General features: G+C 45.3%; 1 protein-coding gene across 1 annotated transcript in view; it reads right to left on the bottom strand.

Annotated features, from left to right (window-relative positions):
• Nucleotides 1-3,154: 3,154 nt before the first annotated feature.
• STX6 (syntaxin 6) overlaps nucleotides 3,155-18,199 on the bottom strand; it is a 15,558-nt gene continuing 513 nt past the window's right edge. Inside the window, exons 2-8 of the mRNA XM_015417300.1 lie at nucleotides 13,117-13,286; nucleotides 12,543-12,637; nucleotides 10,258-10,320; nucleotides 9,523-9,645; nucleotides 7,669-7,775; nucleotides 4,679-4,773; nucleotides 3,155-3,430 (exon numbers count right to left, since the gene is read on the bottom strand). Of these exons, the coding sequence (XP_015272786.1) occupies nucleotides 3,354-3,430; nucleotides 4,679-4,773; nucleotides 7,669-7,775; nucleotides 9,523-9,645; nucleotides 10,258-10,320; nucleotides 12,543-12,637; nucleotides 13,117-13,286 (730 nt within the window). The 3' untranslated portion in view covers nucleotides 3,155-3,353. The remainder of the gene's footprint in view (nucleotides 3,431-4,678; nucleotides 4,774-7,668; nucleotides 7,776-9,522; nucleotides 9,646-10,257; nucleotides 10,321-12,542; nucleotides 12,638-13,116; nucleotides 13,287-18,199) is intronic.

Below are 18,199 nucleotides of genomic sequence, written 5' to 3'. Positions count from 1 at the left end.
ATGGCTTCCTGATCCCAAAGTGGCGACCGGCATTTCCCTGGGCGTGTCCGAAAGGGCCGTGAGACCCAAGCCCTGGAACAACCCTCCCTGCCCTCCCTCTCCTGATCTGCCTCAGGTCACAGAATCCGCACTGCTGTCAGATGGGGCCACCGAGCCTCTCCTCAGAAGCCTCCAAAGGAGGAGAGAGCCCACCACCTCCCGAGGAAGCCTGTTCTGCTGAAGACCGCTTTGGTCAGGAAGTTCTTCTAACTTATCCTAGGCTTAGCCCATATAAAATAACTGAGAGTGAAACGGGTGTGTGGGTTTGTGTGTGTTGTGTATTTGCAGGGAAACTGCCAGCTGTTTGGATCCTTTACTGTCCTCAGCTGTGCAAGCAGATTTGCTCCCCCCACAGGGGCACATGCAAATAAATGGGGGTGGAGAGGGCAATACCCCTTGAGAGCTGATGTAAACACCTGGGAACTCATATAGGTCGCAGGCATCCCTACAGAAGGTCAGTCTAGCAAAGCCAACACTGAAGTCAGCCTCACATTAAGGTCTCTTGCGGGAGAAGAAATGCATAACCAAGTGAAATGTTTTTTACATGAGGTGCACATAAAGCCGAATGCCCTTGATAGCCTCCCTTGCTGCTTTGGGGGGAAACTACAGGCTCTATGGACCTGCTATGCATCTTGAAGAAGTTTAAACTTTTGCAAAAACCAAATGGGAAGTGGGAGGGAACTTTATAGGAAGCTAGACTCCATCGCCGTGCTCATATTGGAGGAAGAGCTCAATCTGCTAGATGTCGGTGAAAGAGTACCTTCATTTCTGGGCCTTAAATAGCTCACCCAATTTGTGATGCTTAGCAAAAGGAATTCTACTTGGGGGTGGTGGTGGAAGCAGGCTGTTTTTGATACCAGTCAATCTCTCTCTTTAGCTGCAAGCAACAGAAAGAGGGCATATGTATGTGTGGCCTAACCTGTATAGCCAAAGAATAACTGTTTCAACTGTTCTGTCTAAGAGGTCTGGATGAAGTTGAGAACCCACCTGTCTCTTACCTAGCAATTATAGACAGACACACCTGAAGAGTTCTCCTGATTTGTCTGCTTTCACAGGGAATAAACACTAAAGCGAGTTCCAGATTAGGGTGAAGTTGTGCAGAGATAATAACAGAGATGCTACCTGAAAAGATGGGGGTGACTGAAGTTTCCAAGGGACCAAGACAGAGCACTAGACAGCTCTGATAAACATGCAGGCAACCCAGCCCTGTGATCTACCCAGACCGAATGCGCCCTTGGGTTCTGGAGTGACACTTGGACTTTGCTGGACTCTTTTTTCCAAATGAAAGGACCCTCCTTTATTGTCTGCTTCTTCCTCCCAGAATGCAAGCGCTGGAACCTGACACCTCCAGCAATTACACAGGAGCCTCTTAGCCCTTAACATGGCAGATCTTAACCTAGAAAAATCTACTTTTCCCCTCCTCCGAAGCTTGCACAATTGTTCTGCAACACGTGGGTCAACCTTAATAAGAGGCATCCCAGGCCGATCACTCTTTTTCAGCAGACTCCTGGCTCCAGGCTCACCTCACTGATCAACAGCTTGTGGACCTCCACTGCTAAAGAAACGCTCATCAAAGATGCCTGAACCTCACCGACTGTGTCAAAGGGAAGAACCGCAACAGACAACAGCAGTTTGACATACAGGCAGTCCAAGAAACACTGTTAGAAAAGTCTGGAAACTGGACACTTCCATCTCTAGCCAAAGGTGGACTGTGACACCCCTCCCAGCAGCAGACACCCAAGGAAAGCCACCCAAGTGAGGCAGACTGGAAGGCTGTGGAACTTCTACCCATTTCAGAAGCCTCAAAGGGGGCAGCCAGGAATACATCTGTTTATTAGTACATAATTCTGCCGTATTATCAAAATGACAAAGTCAGGCTTAAAAAATTAAAATTTCAGTGGTCGCTATTCTAGAACATCACAGGGCTGGAATGGCGATGAATTATTGGTTTCCTTTTGCACCAACATTTCAGGTTCTAAAACATTAAAAGGTGCAGGACTACTCAAGATATCCCCACATATGTTTGTGCAACAAATAAGCTGAATCCTGCTCCTTTAAGAAGCGATACATCTAGCACAGAATGAGAGCGGGCTCATCATAGGTCATCCTTTCCTCAAACGTCCACTAGGCAACGTTCATTCGTTAAACAAAAGGAGCTGTTTAAAAGAGTAGCAGATGCAAGATGGAGCCCTGGAGCCCCCACCCCCACCCCCCCGCACGCGAGCTTCTCTTTTTTGAAGGCTGGTATCGCCAAAGCCAAAACATATTTCATGCAAAAAAGAAAAAAAGAAGAAGACTTCAGCTACAGCAGGTTTGCCAGCTCTCTGCTTTGCAGCACAGTGAAACACAGGTAAAGCTCTGAAAAACGGGAGCCCGACTACAGCTGCCTGAGGCAGGACAGCACGGAAGGGTTACAGTCCAGATACAAAGAAGGATTCCCTCAAAGTCATCCTACCCTGCGGGAACCGGGTCTGCTTCACTGAACGGCAGCAGAGAGCTACACGAGTGGTCCACAGGTTAGCAGGGCTGCTTGTGGCCACCTCTACGATGGCTCTTGCTTTTAAAACGTGCAAAGATTTTGTTTCAACACTTAACGGGCCTAGACCTTTCTGTCTTTTAAAAACTATTTTTTGAAGGCCAAGGTATGTGCATTGTTCTGTTCTACGTACTGGAGCATTTCAAGGGCAGGGCACATGGCAGTTACCCCTGGCAGCCTGACTGCACAACCCTGTTCCGGAGGAAGGTAAATATCCACCTTTAGTGGCTGCTTTTGCTCCCTTCCCTTTTTAAGGATCCACAATTATGTTGCCGGGCAGTGCTGTGTGGCTGGCCTGTGAGGAGAATCCCCCGCCCACCAAGGAGTTTGTGTTGTACACATACATGTTATGTGCTGGTTTTTAACATCACCAAGAACTCTGACAAGCAGACACAACCAATTTTGGATTGCTTCCTGAATGTGGTTCATACCTGTAGAATGACAGAAATCTGTTTGTTTCTTCCATTCTGAATCACCTCTCCTCGGAGGAGCACGGGGGAAAAAACTGCAACTCTGAAATCCACAAGAGCTGCTTCCTGTTACAGCAGAGCCTGGGCATTTGTTAGTCCCCCCCCCTCAGGCACACGGATGAGGCTAAGCGGAAAAGCCATGAGAGTGTCTGTCTGTCACGCCGCGGGTGGTCGCCCACAGGATGAGCACGGCATCAGGCCCCCAGCCCCACAGGTCTTCCAGGATGAGAATTCTGTCTTGGAGATGCAAAGTGTCTTAGGATTTCGTTCAGAAGGGAACTGGGATGAGAATCTGAACTCCAATCTTGTCACAACACAAAAAACAAAATAAGCACCACCAACAGGATAGCAAAGAGAATGACAATTGCACACCACTGTCGCCGATCTGCAAAGAGACACGGATAGGGTTAGTCCTCTGCATCCTCGAACGTCAATGCAGAACAGCACTAGGATCTGGGCTAAAACCAGAGAGAGAGAGAGAGCACTGCTGCCCAGGGCCTTTTCAGCGACAGCCTCAGAACAATGCAAATTAGATTTAAAAAGTAGTGGGGCCTGAACTACAGGAACACCAAAAGCATTTTCTTTGGGATTCAGTGCTCTGAGAATCTCCAGACAGATAAGCCAACAAATCCCAGACTCCTCTGTCTGAATCAAAGGAAGGTGTTTTTTTTAAAAACCCATCAAGACTGTCCAATAAAAATGCTCTGAGAATCTCCAGACAGATAAGCCACCGAATCCCAGACTCCTCTGTCTGATACAAAGGAAGGTGTTTTTTTAAAAAACCCCATCAAGACTGTCCAATAAAAAGAGGGCAAAAGGCTGTGCTTTCTCAATCCATTTTCCAGCGTTCTAACACAGGAATTTACGAGTGCTCTGACTTCAGGAGCACTTTCCACATGGCTTTGTCTTCTGTGCAACCTCTGCCAATCTGCCATGGATGTGCGCTAGAACACAGCCATCCATGGCAGTGTGGAAGAGTGGAGACGAGCATTACTGATCTCCTCCTGGAAAACTTCTAATAAGCGATCGATGCAGTTCTGAAAGACAGATTATAGCATCTCTTCAGAGAATGACACTCCCCTCTGTTGGAGGATTCAAGAGGATCTTGATGACAGAAACTAAAGAGCTGCTCTTTGCATCCCTCGATAGGAGGAATGAATTTAGAAATGTAGAGGGGGGAAAACATGGGAGGAGGTCAGTGTTCCCTCTAAGCTGAGTTAGTGTGAGCTAGCTCAGTTTTTTAGCCTCTGGCTCACACATTTTTGTTTTAGCTCAGGAAGGAGGGCTCCAGAGCAAACTAATGTATGAAATCGCTTGCTCACAACTTTAATGCCAGGAGCTCAAATTTTGCTCACAAAACTCCACAGCTTAGAGGGAGCAATGGATGAGGTTTTCAGCAATTTGCACCAGCACACAAAATACAGGTACAACAGACAAAGCAGGCCCAAAAGGTGAAAGATCTCCTACATCAACAGAGCCACGTTAGTTAACTTTAACTTGGATTGTGCTCATTTCAATAAGGGACTAAATTGCACCAGGGTTCTCAGGTGGACAGCTAGCAGTGTGGCCCCTCCAGAGCCACCCAAATACCTTCTGAAGCTCTCAAGTGTTCATTAGATGCCGGGCTACTCACCACTGGTCATATGGGACACTTTTGCAAGTTTCTTCATGACGTTATCTAGCCGTGACTGAGTGCTGTCCAGCTCATGAGAGAAGTCATCCAGCATGCTGGAACCACAGTGAGAGACACACTGTCAGGATAAGCTATGGACTTTGAAACTTAATAGCATGTGGAAGAGAGTCTGATGTTAATGACTTAGGGCTGAACTTGCTGCAATATGTGAGAAAACTTTTCTGCAATCATTTGGAGAGAAAGGCTTTGCATGGAAGTGTGAGGGAAGGAGAGACAGAAGGTTCCCTCCCAAGAGAGTGCCAGCCAGAATCACAGCCAGGTTATCTTTCCACTCGTAAGGGAAACAATCCACAGACCCAATCACTGCTCCCCACACAGCTGGGAGAGCAGCTGGGGGGGGGAATCCCCTTTTCCTCTCTCTCCCACTGCCGTGGTGATTCAATTTGAAACTCCCTGTAGTTGCAGTGAACTTTTTTTAAAGGTGGGAGACATGCCATGTGTCTTTAGCAATCTGTCCCTTAGATCGTGTTAACAAAGCACTTTCTAAAATATACTTAAATCAATAGTTAGAGACAGATGAGAAATATTTACCTGGTGGATTCCAATCACACTGCCCCCTGAAAGTTCTGATTAAAAAACAAATCATTACATATCTTGGTCACTGAGTAACCTGACTAAGTACCCTGACAGTACTAAAATCCTAGGTAATTGTTACTGTAAACCTAAAATGTTTAACACGACAGCCTCTCTTCGTAAAGAATAAGCCACTGAAATTAAATAGGAAGGAGAAGCAACTTTAGCTATGGCTCTGGTCATGGCCCGGTTGCCTGAATGTTTGCTCCTCTCTCCTGGCCGCTTTAGTCAAGAGTGTGCAAGAGCTTTTTGTTGTTCTTTTGGGTTTGGGAAGGCTTTTTAGTCTGGAAATCCAAGCTGAGATACGGTTTGTGGTACTGCTTGGAAAGGCTGCTGCTTCAGTCAGCTTCTCTACTGCAGTGCAGCGTGGTTTTAACACACTTTGTCTCAAATCCTTGGAAAGGCAAGATACAGTCCACTGTGAGGGGGTTAAGGATAAGAAACAACATCTAACCTACTAATTATCTGGGCTGCCTCTCAAGTCCTCTTGGCAAGGAGATGGGGACACAGACACATTCCTAGTATGATCAACCTCCTATGATTCCTCAGTCAGAGGGGGGAGACAAGGACTTTCAACAGCCCTGTGCTAGAGCTGGGTCTTTGCTTTCCAAGATGACCCATGTGCTGATTTTTGCTTTTACAAAAAACCAGAGGATTTCCATTTTGCTGTGTATACAATGCAGTGCCTGTGACTTCCTACTCCATGTGACCACAAAAGAAACAGGCACATTTTCATTGGTCACATCTAGCTAAGGTTGCCAACAGGAGGGAAAAAAATGTCCTGCCCAGAAGGCTTAATGTGTGGAAATGGGCAGTCAAAACTTTCCACAGCATGGAGATAAATGACATCACCCAGTACACAACATCCCATTCAGCCTGTACTAGGAGGGAGAAGACACATTTCCCCCCAAGCTTGTCAGCAACTGTACATGTGACAATTTATACAGGAGGTAAATTCAGAACCTCTGTAGAACTGGGATATATTTCATATGAGAAAATTCCAGTGCACAGAGGTTGTGTTAGTCGATGAGTAAGATGCTATGTTGATGTTTTAAAATCTACCCTTTTATTCCCTCTTGTAACCTACTGAAATTATATTCTTTGGCTTACTTCTTATTTAAATACAATAACATTTTATATATATAAAAAAATAGGATGCATTTCATGGTCCACTTCCTTTTAAAATGAAAAATAGCCCTCAGGGGTCTTCCAGTTTGAGCAGAAGAGCAGGGGGGGAGGAGGTGGAGAGGGGGGGAGGTGGCGGACGGGAGGCGTTTTTAGGGGGGGGAGGTGGAGAAGGGGAGGGGGGGTGACACAAGAGCCCTCTTATCTTCCACCCGCCCCTTCTTCTCATGCTCCTGCACACACGGCTTTCTTCACCTGTGGGCAGAAAAACACAGCTACTCTTTCATCTGTATTACCTCCCTCCCAATCCCAATAAGAAGCCTGGAGTAGGAAACACTGGTGGAAAGGAAAGCGTTAAACAGCCAGCAGGGCGAGCTTTCCATTTAAAACAAAAACCACCACACACCCATCCCCCTTAGGAGAGTGGCACCAGTGGATCCCGTGTGGTTTCTAGGCGGGAAGAGGGTAACAGGGAAGCCTTGAGGCCGCAGCAGACAATAAGTGCAACATCTGGAAATGCAATTTTATTGGGGGGAAGGGAAGCAAGTTACCTTGATGTTAAGGCCTATAATATAAATCGCTTTTCTCCAAAAGAGAGGAACAACAGGCCGTGGAAATGTACTGCTTGCCCAAAGCTGCTTTTTGAGACACGACAGCCTCCAGGAAAGAAGAGACTTAATAAGGTTCCCTCCCATTTCAGTTTCAGCTTTTTGTTCCCGCTTCTCTTTGCAAAGGTCTGGAAACTTGTGGATTTAATGTAAGGCTTTGTTTCCCAATGAAGCCCAAACCAAAACTGTTTGGCCTTTCTAACTTCAGCATGACTGGTCAGACTCATTGTTGCTTCAACCTCAAACATACAAACTGTATCCCATCGTGGCACAGGAAACCCCATGTCAATATTCAGAATTCCCAAATGCCAAACAACCTGCAGGACTCCACTTTGTTTAAGGCAGACATCTATTTTTAGACAGGAACTGTTTTTGGCTCTGGTGGGAAGAGGGGGAAGCTATTTAAACTTACTGCTAACTCTGAACATCTGATGGGCCTTCGGTTCTGGCTAAGGACGCAAATGGACCTGAGTGACTGGGCCAAAGGTCCTCCTACTCCAGGCTCCAGCTCCCAGCACCAGCCAGCCTGAGGCTTCTAGGAAGTCCACCAAAAACCACATCTCGATGCTAGGAAGGCTGTTACTGTTAGCAGTGCACAGAGTGACAAATCTGTTCCAGACTCACACTGCTTGTTCATCCAGTTCCCCTCCAATGCGCTGGGACATGTTCTTTAGTACACCGATGCTGCCGGAGACCAGCTCCAACTGTTCATCTTGCTGTTCAATGATCAACTGGTATTTCAAGAGGGGAGGGGAAACACAGTCAAAACCATGCAGCTGTTTGGCTTTTGCATCCAGAGTTCTAATCATAGCTTCATATCCGGTCAATGTAGACAAATTCCTATATTCTAGAGACTAGTTCTCAAGTACAAAAAAAAGGGGATCTTCTGCTAAGAGACTGTAGGGCCAAATAGACGTGCTGCCAGATTTGTGTCTCAGCAATTTCCTTTTCAGAACTCTTTTTTTTAGAGACTTGTTCCTGATACCCAACAGTGATATGCATGGTTGCACTGGACTCAGAAGAAAACGGAATTCCTCCAAGACATTTGAACTGGGAGTCCTGTGCCCTATCGTCGCATGGGAAGCACAGTCAACCTCACCAAGGAACAGGCCTTTTTTTTTTGCGCAGTGACTAGCCCAGGGCTATAGAATTGCCTCATGGGGAAGATCAGCCAAAATACATCTGTCATCAGGGAAGGGATGGTTAAGGTCTGTTTAAGCAGGCATCGGGGAGCTAAAAGTCAGTCGGGCCGGCCACCTAATCTGTCAATGCTGGACGTTTGTACTACTTGGCAACTTTGAAAAAAAAATTGAGAGGGATTTTATAATTTTTAAGCTGATAATGAAGAGAGATATAAATATTTTGAACAGAATTTCATCTTGTGTATGACGAAGTGTCTACAGACCAGACTGTTAGAGGTTCAGCAATGTGGTGTTGCTTAAATGGAACGTGACTTTCTGCTACTCAGTAGCAAGACGGAAGACCATCCAGCAAATTCTTAGCAATACTGCACTAGCACAGTTAAGCCTTGGTCTTTCTACGTGGGTAAATGTTTCAGATATTCTGCATAATGTTAACTGTGTGCCAGCTGTTCCCTACTTGGCTACAGACAGGTACACAGCTATTCCCTCTGCTGAAGAAGCTGAGCAGTTCCACTGATGACACATGGCTGAAGGGACCAAGGCTATTTTTATTTAAAAATATTTATACTGCACCTTGTCTCCTCAGACTTCACATGGCTAACACAGCTGCAAAAGGTGCAGAGACATGAAGCCATTGTATCCATCAACAAGACAAAAACACAGCCAAATCTGCCAGCACAGGTGGCCATCCAATGTCCCCTGGAGCAAAACCTTCTTCTGAGCTACACAAAATGTGGCACTCTGTACCCACACGGCCGAGCCATTCCAGAGGCCTGGACCCACACAGAAAAGGCCCATGACCTACCTGTTGCAAAGTCTAAATAAGGGGTTGGCTTACAAGCCAGATGCTGAGTGCCTTCTTTCAATTACAACAGAGCCAGCCCTGTTTATCCATTGACAAGGCCGGGTCAAGAGCACCCCCGGGCTCCTGATCTACTGAAAAGAGCTTAACGCTGTCTAATGCTGGCAGACAGACACCAGCCAAGCACTCTGCCTTCCCAAGCAGCACCACCTCGGGCTATTCAATCCCCCCGAAAGGTTTTCTTGCCACTTTCCTCTATTCCTTCCTCTGTCCCAGACAATCCCCTAACAGGACTAGGCTATGCAATCTACGCATGCCTGGGAATCTCACCTAATAGCAAGGAAACTGCCATTCTGAGGGCAAAATTTCACTTGGAAATGCCGTGTTAGTACCTGACCCCAACTCACTCGGTTGTCCCCTTGCGGCTCAACTGTCAATCAATTATTCGACTGTCACAGGACCTTCCTGTTTGTGTCCTCACAAGCCCCGCAACGAATGTCCCCCAGTGTAAAGACTGGCCACAGACTGCTGTACCTGCTGCTGTGTTTGCTGATCCCCAATGAAGTGGGAATTTGCCAACTGCAGTTCTCGATCCAGGCGGCCATACTTGTCAGTCCCAGAACTCCAGCTGTGAGTGCCGCTTTCTCCTAGCAGTACCTGCACACCACCAATAAAAGGGGAATAACTCAGCAATCTGCAATCACACCCCCACAGCCACACTTAAGAAGCAATGCATCAATTGAGATGCCATCATTTTCCTGCACTTCCTGCTAACTTGCAAGCAAATTGTTATGCAAGGGATTCTTCCTGCATTAAAAATAAAAGGTGGCAGCTAGGGAATCTGAAGCCAAGGAGATCCTGACACAAGGCCAGAAGGGGCTGTTATCACGCCTACTTCTCACACATCTGCCTTCCATAAAAACTATGGCAAACTACTGAAAGCCAGAACTCATTGCTTCCTTGGCAGACACTACACTTCCCTGGCTGGAGGAGATCCGCTTGAGCCAGCCACAAACTTTCCTATGAGTTTAAGGGAAATGCATGAACTGCAAGAAAGAGAAAACAAGAAAGCGGCCCCTTGTTTTAGGCAGACTCGTCACGCTCTTCTGAGCAAGGCTTGCTTCCTCATTTGCATTCCTTTAAGAAGCCTGACTAATAAGTCAATATTTAGACACTTGATCTCAAGACAGTTACTGCAACCATGACCAAAAATAATAATTTAACAAATACTGTGGCAATGTTAGAAGGCAACCCAGAAGCAGTACTCACCTGCCTGTTCTTCCTTTCGGCTAGTGCTTGAACAGAAGTATTTGACATTTGATCCTTCATGTCCTGTAAAAAATGTATTCTTAAATCAGCAACATTGACTCGGCTAGCATACTAGTTGAGGACTTTAGGCAGCCCATCTTCAGTGCCTCAGTTCCTTTTTTTCCCTAAACTCTGGCCACACAAACCTTCTGTGGTCAAGCATTATAAATTGCAAGATCAGGACATTGATTCCCAGATTCAAAGCTAAACTTGCTAGTCTGGTAGAAATGCCATCTAAATTTAGAAGGTTAAGCAATATAGAAGCACTCTTGCAAACCTAGTATAAGAGTGACAGTTCACAAAGAGTCTGGTTGCCTTCATATTCTGAACACGAGGCATTGTGAATCACAGATATCACAACGGTGGGCAATGACCAGCTCCTAAAGTAACACCAGCAGAATCAATTGTGGGTTTCTTTGCTGATAACTCTGCCGTGTAACAGGCTGCATACTGAGGCCTGCATAGAACAAGTCAGGATGGATCAAGAAGTACATCCTCAAGTTTTCGGACACCAGCAGAGGTAGATTTTCCAATACAACAATATCTGGGTGGCCAGACTGCATCACAGCAATTCTCTCTTCCCCTTTATGCCTGAACAGGCAAACCAGGCAGGAATGGCTTCATCTGCCCATTACCCTGCACCCCGGCCTACAACACCAAGTAAGATTCCTGGTATGTTGCTCAACAGAAAGAAGACCGTAGTTGGGAGAGGTGATTTGCTACTGCCTTATCTCCAGATCCAGCAGCATGTTTACAGGCCAAATTTAACCATGGGGTGTTTTTTTTGCCGGTCAGATTTCTCAGCTTCTACGAAAGGGCAATTTCAGTAATGGACACGGACTTGAATCACAGCTGCACAGGGAGGGGCTTTAACCCATCAACCCCCACAATATTTTTGCTAACTGAAACTACCACCCATACCCTTAGCCCTTTCAAGTAGATGCCCGTCTTTTTCTTTCAAAATATTAATAGAAAGGGGTGTGCATGGCAATTAGCAAACCTACATAAAGAGGGAAGGATTAAACTGTTTCCTCTACCTGTATATGACAGCAATCTGAAATAGGGCCTTGCACAGTTGACATTTATTTTTAAATGCCACTGAAAAGGTTCGATCATGGCACCTTTTCCAATTTGATGCCTCCTACTTCACAATCCTAGTTGATGTTCTACTGCTATAGCCTGTTCATTCTTCACAAAGGACAGGGAAGACTTCAAGGCAAAACTTTCTATTTTCACAAGGAAATATCCCACTGCCTTAACATCCGAACTGTGTCAGTTCGAGCCCCACGCTGGTGTGAGCAGCCAGCCTGTTGTCCCCAGCTCATTGTCCACCCAGCGATTTGAAAGCCTTGGCGAGTAGATAAAATGGGAACCACTCCTTAGAGAGGGTGGGCACACCGACTCCCCCCGCTGGGAAGGTGTTAGCTGTCGGTTGGAAAGGTGGAAGAATCTTCTCGGCTACGAAAATCCCTGCAGTGGGATGCTCTGGCCAGGTGGTGGCAGTGTGGCAACACGACATACGGGTCCTGAAAGCCCCAATGTCATCAAGCCGGTCGAAATGCAGCCGTTCGGAAAATGACTGAGCCAAGCCAGAAACGTTTCCACCGGGCAGTTATGGCGTGTGCAATTTAAATGAATTATATGTTGTCTTCCCTATCCCCTATGAAACATTGTTAGTCCCCTGTCTAAAGAGTAACTGTAAATCACTTTGAGCCCACTTGTGGGGAAAGCGATTAATAAATCGAAATAATCACTTCTGTCTTCCTAGCTAATCAAACACGGCTGTTTTTACTTTCTAGTGATTTTGAGGCTAAAGGCAACTGCAAGATCCCGAATCCATCAGGCCAGAAGGATGCAGTCCAGTTCCTCTGGACTGTGGATTAGTTTGAGCACAATTCTGTGGTTTAATTAATGTTTTTTTTAAAAAGTTCTTTGTAAAAATGTACTACTTGCCCCTGGCTGTAGCCTTCTGCCTCAACCTTCATTTTTAAAAAAACAATGCAGACATAAGTACTTTACGCTATTTTTGTGGAACATTTGCCCTTGGAAAGACTGTTTCACAATCGCTGTCTTGTTTTGTTCTGGTAAAACTGTAGCAGTTTTTCAGAGATAGGCTGTGTTTCCTCTTAATCTCTTGGTGAATTAAGAGGTTGCATTCCTCTTCCAGCTGCTCCAAGCAGTGGCTATTATTTCTTTGCTTTGTATTGTTGTGCTCTTTCTCAATTTATGAAACTCAAATGCCTTACCCTGACCACCTGCCGTGTACTTGTAATAAAGGCTTTTCTCACACCCAGTTCTGTTGCATCAAGGTTGAATTTCCGGGGATTTGCTTCAACAATGCGTTGGGAACAGCCAGTTAGGGAATGATATCTTATACACAGCTCCTCATATCTAACCATTATTAACAGAGCCCTTGCTTTTTAATCACAAAAACTAGAAGGAATATGTTCTGCTCACTACAGTTCTTTGTCAATACTTTTTTTTGCTTCTTTAATTGAGAACTTTAAATGCATCAAACACCATCATTTAGCTGAATGTATGTCATGGCCACAAAAACACTGCATCTAATACTGTGTACAAGTGTATATTGGGAGGAAGAGACAAAGGAAATCAAGTTGAATGCATTTTTAAAAACTTACACAATATTTACCACATAAAGATTAGTGTGCAACCAACTATGTGGTCTAAGCAGGACTGCAAAATAACAGTTCTATCAAGACTAGCCTATTTATTAGCTTTCTGTGCCAAAACCATATTAGTCTCTTGAGTTAATATCAGGAAGATTCATGTTATCTACTGATCTGAGAATCTAAAGGATATTAATAGTTTCATCTAAGTCTTCGAGGTCCCACTCGATGCTCCTTAGGTTGTTCCTTAGCTCATTGGTGGTCCAGTCAACTTCTTCTCTTGTAGCTGTGCACGGATCTTGCAGGAGCTCTGTCCATCTCTGGAACAGTCCCTGGGCAGTGTTCACTGCCTTCTGAACCTCCCTGGAAGTGAAAAAATATTGAAAGATTAGGTCACATTAATTTGATACAAGACCTCATTACTATTCATGTGGGAATGCCAAACTGCAACTTCTGAGCACTGTGTCCTTACATTACTACGTTTATACATGCCTTCACTTAACCACAATTTTAAGTCAGAATATATTCATCTACAGATTCAGAAACCATGGGATGGTTCATATACTTGCCTAGTCTGATAATCTTCACATGGCCAAGAAATATGGATGTGCACATCTCTTACCACACACATTAAGAACATGCCTTTGTGCTTAAACAGTTTAAGGCTTGAATATTCAATCTGCACAATTCTTTGTCTTGGGTTATTACACTAACAAACCTCACATTTCTTCCAGTGTAGGGTGGGTGATGATGACACGCCCACCTGCTTCTCAGCCATGAGAAAGGACCTGGGTGTGTGTGTGTGAACTAGCTCTGGGGGGGCCTCTGCCTGGACGCCCTTTCTGATCCTTTAAGACAGATTTTGAAGTCTTTCTCTGTAGCCATGAAGACAAAAAAAACCCTCTTCTATTGGGTTATACAGGTGACTTCAAATTTATTTATTTATTTAAATTTATAACCCGCCCTCCCCGCAAACGGACTCAGGGCGGCGTACAGATGGGGCCAATGCCCAATACATAAAACATTATAACTGCATTTTAAAAACATTCAATATTCAATACAACATAAGTCCTCTCCACAATATCTAACAAGGGAACAGATGACGTCAACAGGATGGTATCCTTAGTGGCCACAGCTCCACGCAGTACCACCATTTTAGCACTCACGGCGAGTTGGTAATAAAGGGCTAGGACAGATAGTAATAGTTGTAGACAGATGGTAACAGTTGTGGCGGCTCCTACTCAAACGCCTGGCGGAAGAGCTCCGTCTTACAGGCCCTGTGGAACTGTGCAAGGTCCCGCAGGGCCCGAAGTTCCTCTGGGAGAGCTCATTCCACCAGGTAGGAGCCGCCACCGAAAAAGCCCTAGCCCTAGTCACCGCTAGTCTGGCCTCTTTGGGACCTGGAACCACCAGGAGATGTTTAGTCCTGGACCGTAGTGCTCGTTGGGGAACATATGGGGAGAGGCGGTCCCGTAGGTATGTAAGCAGTACTGTACTTTTGTAAACACTGTCATTTGCTATTTCTGATTACTTTTCTCCTCTACGGGCATGGGAAAACATCACTTTACAATGTTAATTCCTCAGTCATTAAGATTTCTGACCATAGTAAAAATCCTGATACATATTAATTCTCTCTAGCCAGCAGCACAATGGACAAAATAACTAATCAGCTCATGTACGTTTTGAGATACTATCCCTGTAAACTTTTGACTGAGAAACGGGTGCTGTTTAGTTACTTCTACCAGTGAGAAGCTTTTACAGTGGCTCTGGAGGTGCTACTTGGAAAGAAACAGGATTAACCTTCAGATACAGGGAAAGGTTACATCTTCTACGTGGAAATATACTTATGAGACAAGTTGACAGACTACCCCTAGATAGGCCACTCTGCAAGGGGTGGGGGAGGGACTGTGGCTCAGTGGAAGAGCCTCCACTAGGCACGCTGACGGTCCCAGGTTCAATCCCTGGCATCTCCAGTTAAAAGGATCAGGCCGTAGGTGATGTGAAAGATCACCTGCTTTGTGTTTCTGCTTCAGGAAAACATTTCGATTTACAGCCTGAATCTACCAAAGCCTTCGCTACACTGCTCTAGAAATCTGGCCTGGAGACGCTTAACATTCTTCAGCAATTCCATTCTATATAACTTTCCATAACATCATTTCCACTGGAAGAGACACTTCCTGTTCAAAAATGCCATATACATGCTTGTGTGCGCCTCCATTTTCCTATACATTTGGCAACAATCTCTGAACATGTATTCATTTGCCAAGAACTGTTGAAACAGAACCAACATAGTTCTGGTTCCTTTAACACCGTAACCTATTTTGCAACCATCTGCAAACTTTCAAAGGATAAACAACTCTAACCTTCTAATTTGCTCTGTGATTTCGGCTTTTCAGGTTCTGTATCTACTTGACAGGAAAGAGAAACTTACTGCACCCAACTGTTTGTATACGATTTACAAAGCCAAGCACCAATGAAGAGTATTCTATCTGAACACCGTTATCTTCACCAAAATGAAGAACATGTAAAGAGGCATCGGCACAACACAGTGGGAGCAAAAAGGTGGAAACAAACATGGAACTGACTGAGGGCTAGTCCTGCATATCAGCATCTATATACCTTGACCACGTTTCAGCCTTTAGTCCCACAAATAGGCAAAATGGTCACCAAATACTATGTGTGGGGATGGAGAGGGGGGTAGCCTTGCTGATATCTTGCTCCTTTTTTTGAAAACCAAACCAGACTGCCCATCCCTTGCTAGAGTGGTACAGCTATGGAGCACCCGCTCTGTTATATATCAATGGTGCAATCCTGTGCAGAATCATACATGTCAAAATCTACTGATTTCATTGGGCTCAGACTAGAATAACTCTCCAAAGGACTACACTACAAATAACTTAAAAGTGACGCAGGTGAGAGAAATGAGGTGGGGAGAAAAAAACAGATTGTGCTAATCCTCACCAACACAGGCAATATTCCATCATGGAAGCCCAGAACACATTCTGTACAGCAGTGGGCCCCCACAGCCATACATATGGGACATAAATCTAATCAGTGAATATATGGGGTGTGTGTGTGTCTTTCCCAGGAACATAAAAGAATGCATTCAATACTAGGAAATAGCAAGACAACAGCTGGATGGAATGCAAAAGATGGATAAGAACTTTAACTTCACTCTAGTAAAGTGTGCTCAAGCTAGGTAAGCCATATTTATAACTGTATTAACTAATATTTCAGCCTGTGCACTGACAAAAACAATGTACACTAAGCAGAAGCTTAAGAGAGACAGTAAAGGGGTGCTGAAAGCTTCCCTCTAAGATGAGTCAGTGTGAGCTGGCTGACAGTTTTTTAGCCTCCAGCTCACACAATTTTGCCTTAGCTCAGGAAGGAGGGCTCCGGAGCAAGCTGATTTATGCAGTAGCCATATCACTCGCTCACAACTTTAATGCCAGGAGCTCACAAAGTAGAATTGTTGCTCACAAGACTCCACAGCTTAGAGGGAGCGTTGGTGCTGGTTAGCATTTAATTTCCAAAAAATTAATGTGGGTGCCCTTAATCTTACATGCTGAGTACAGATGGTGAAGGAATACTCTATACATGCTCAGCAGCATTTCATATATTTTTGTGTTATTTCAGATGTAAATTATATACATCCAGGCAGAGCACCAGGGCACATGAAGCCACAGACAGTGAAAGCTGAAAATGATACTAGAAGAGCAGGACCCAGGCAAAAGCTTTTAACCATCTTTTCTCCCCACACATATATACGCTCTCCCTTTCCCAATAAGATAAATTTACCTATTTATATACCTTTCTACATCACGATCCAACCACACTCAAACTCCTCAGTCCCACCAATTGCTAATCAAAGCAAGAAAGGCTGTGTGAGAGGTACCAATGACTCCACAGAAGCGCATTTCTACCCATTATGCAGAACAAGGAAACAGACTGAGGTAGCAAAATGATCCTTCTAGTGCATTTTACTCCCATCCTTCCAACAAGGACTTTAGATCAGCACACATCACTCTCCCATCCCTCATTTTTATCCTCACTGTAACCCTGTGATATAGATCAGGCTGCATGTCCCAGGCCACCCCGGAAGCTTCGTGCCCAAATGGGGATTCTACACTTTGCCAGTGGAGACTGAAATCAGATTCCATTCAACCACTACACGACCCTGGCTATCAATTGTGCAAGTGTTACTTGTTCTTCTGAATGTACCTCTGCATTTTACAAAAAGTGTAAAAACCTGCTCCTTTTCAGTGTAGAACAACAGGAACACCAAGTTACAATAATCTTTGCTAAATCTGAGGGGGGGGGATTTAAATTCAGACTGTGCATGGGGGAAATTAGCATTCAAACCTGAGACTCCACCAAGTGCAGCGGTTAAGAGTGTCAGACTAGGATCTGGGATATGCAAGTCTGAACCCCTGTTCTGTAGATCCAGGTTGGGAAATATCTGGAGATTTTGAAGCTGGAGCTTAAAAAGAGCAGGGTTTGGGAAAGGGAGGGACTTCAGTAGGCATAACACCCTTGAGTCCACCTTCCAGGCGAACTGATCTCTGTCCCCTGGGGATCAGCTGCAATAGCAGATCTCCAGCTACCACCTGGAGGCTGGCAACCCTACACACTCAGCCACGGAAGCCTGCTGGGTGACCCTGACCCAGTCACACTAGCTCAGCTTAACCTACCTGGGGTTGCCAACCTCCAGGAGGTGGCTGGAAATCTCCCAACACAACGGGATCTCCGGGTGACAGAAATCAGTTCAACCTGGAGAAAACGGCTGCTTTGGAAGCCGGACTGTAGGGCATCACCCCCCAAGCCCCAGACTCCTGGGGCTCCACACCCAAAACCTCCAAGTATTTCCCAACCCGGGGCCGGCAACCCTAAACCTACCTCGCGGGGTGGTTGTTCTGAAGGCGGTTGTTCTGTCAAGCAAGGCGGGATAGAAATCAAAATAAATAAATAAATGATAAATAAATAAAAACGAAGGTGGGCGGGGACCAGTGTTCCCTCTAAGCTGAGTTAATGTGAGCTAGCTCACAGTTTTTTAGCCTCTGGCTCACACATTTTTGTCTTAGCTCAGGAAGGAGGGCTCCAGAGCAAACTAATTTATGCAGTAGCCAAATCGCTTGCTCACAACTTTAATGCTGGTAGCTCACAAAGTAGAATTTTTGCTCACAAGTCTCCACAGCTTAGAGGGAACATTGGCGGGGACGACGGCAATGTTCCCTCTAAGCTGTGGGGTCTTGTGAGCAAAAATTCTACTTTGTGAG

Source organism: Gekko japonicus, unplaced genomic scaffold, assembly GCF_001447785.1.
Source record: "Gekko japonicus isolate JY-2015 unplaced genomic scaffold, Gekko_japonicus_V1.1 scaffold1876, whole genome shotgun sequence".
Lineage (NCBI taxonomy): Eukaryota > Metazoa > Chordata > Lepidosauria > Squamata > Gekkonidae > Gekko > Gekko japonicus.
Note: the sequence above shows the minus strand (reverse complement) of the source record. Positions and strands in the feature narration are given on the sequence as shown.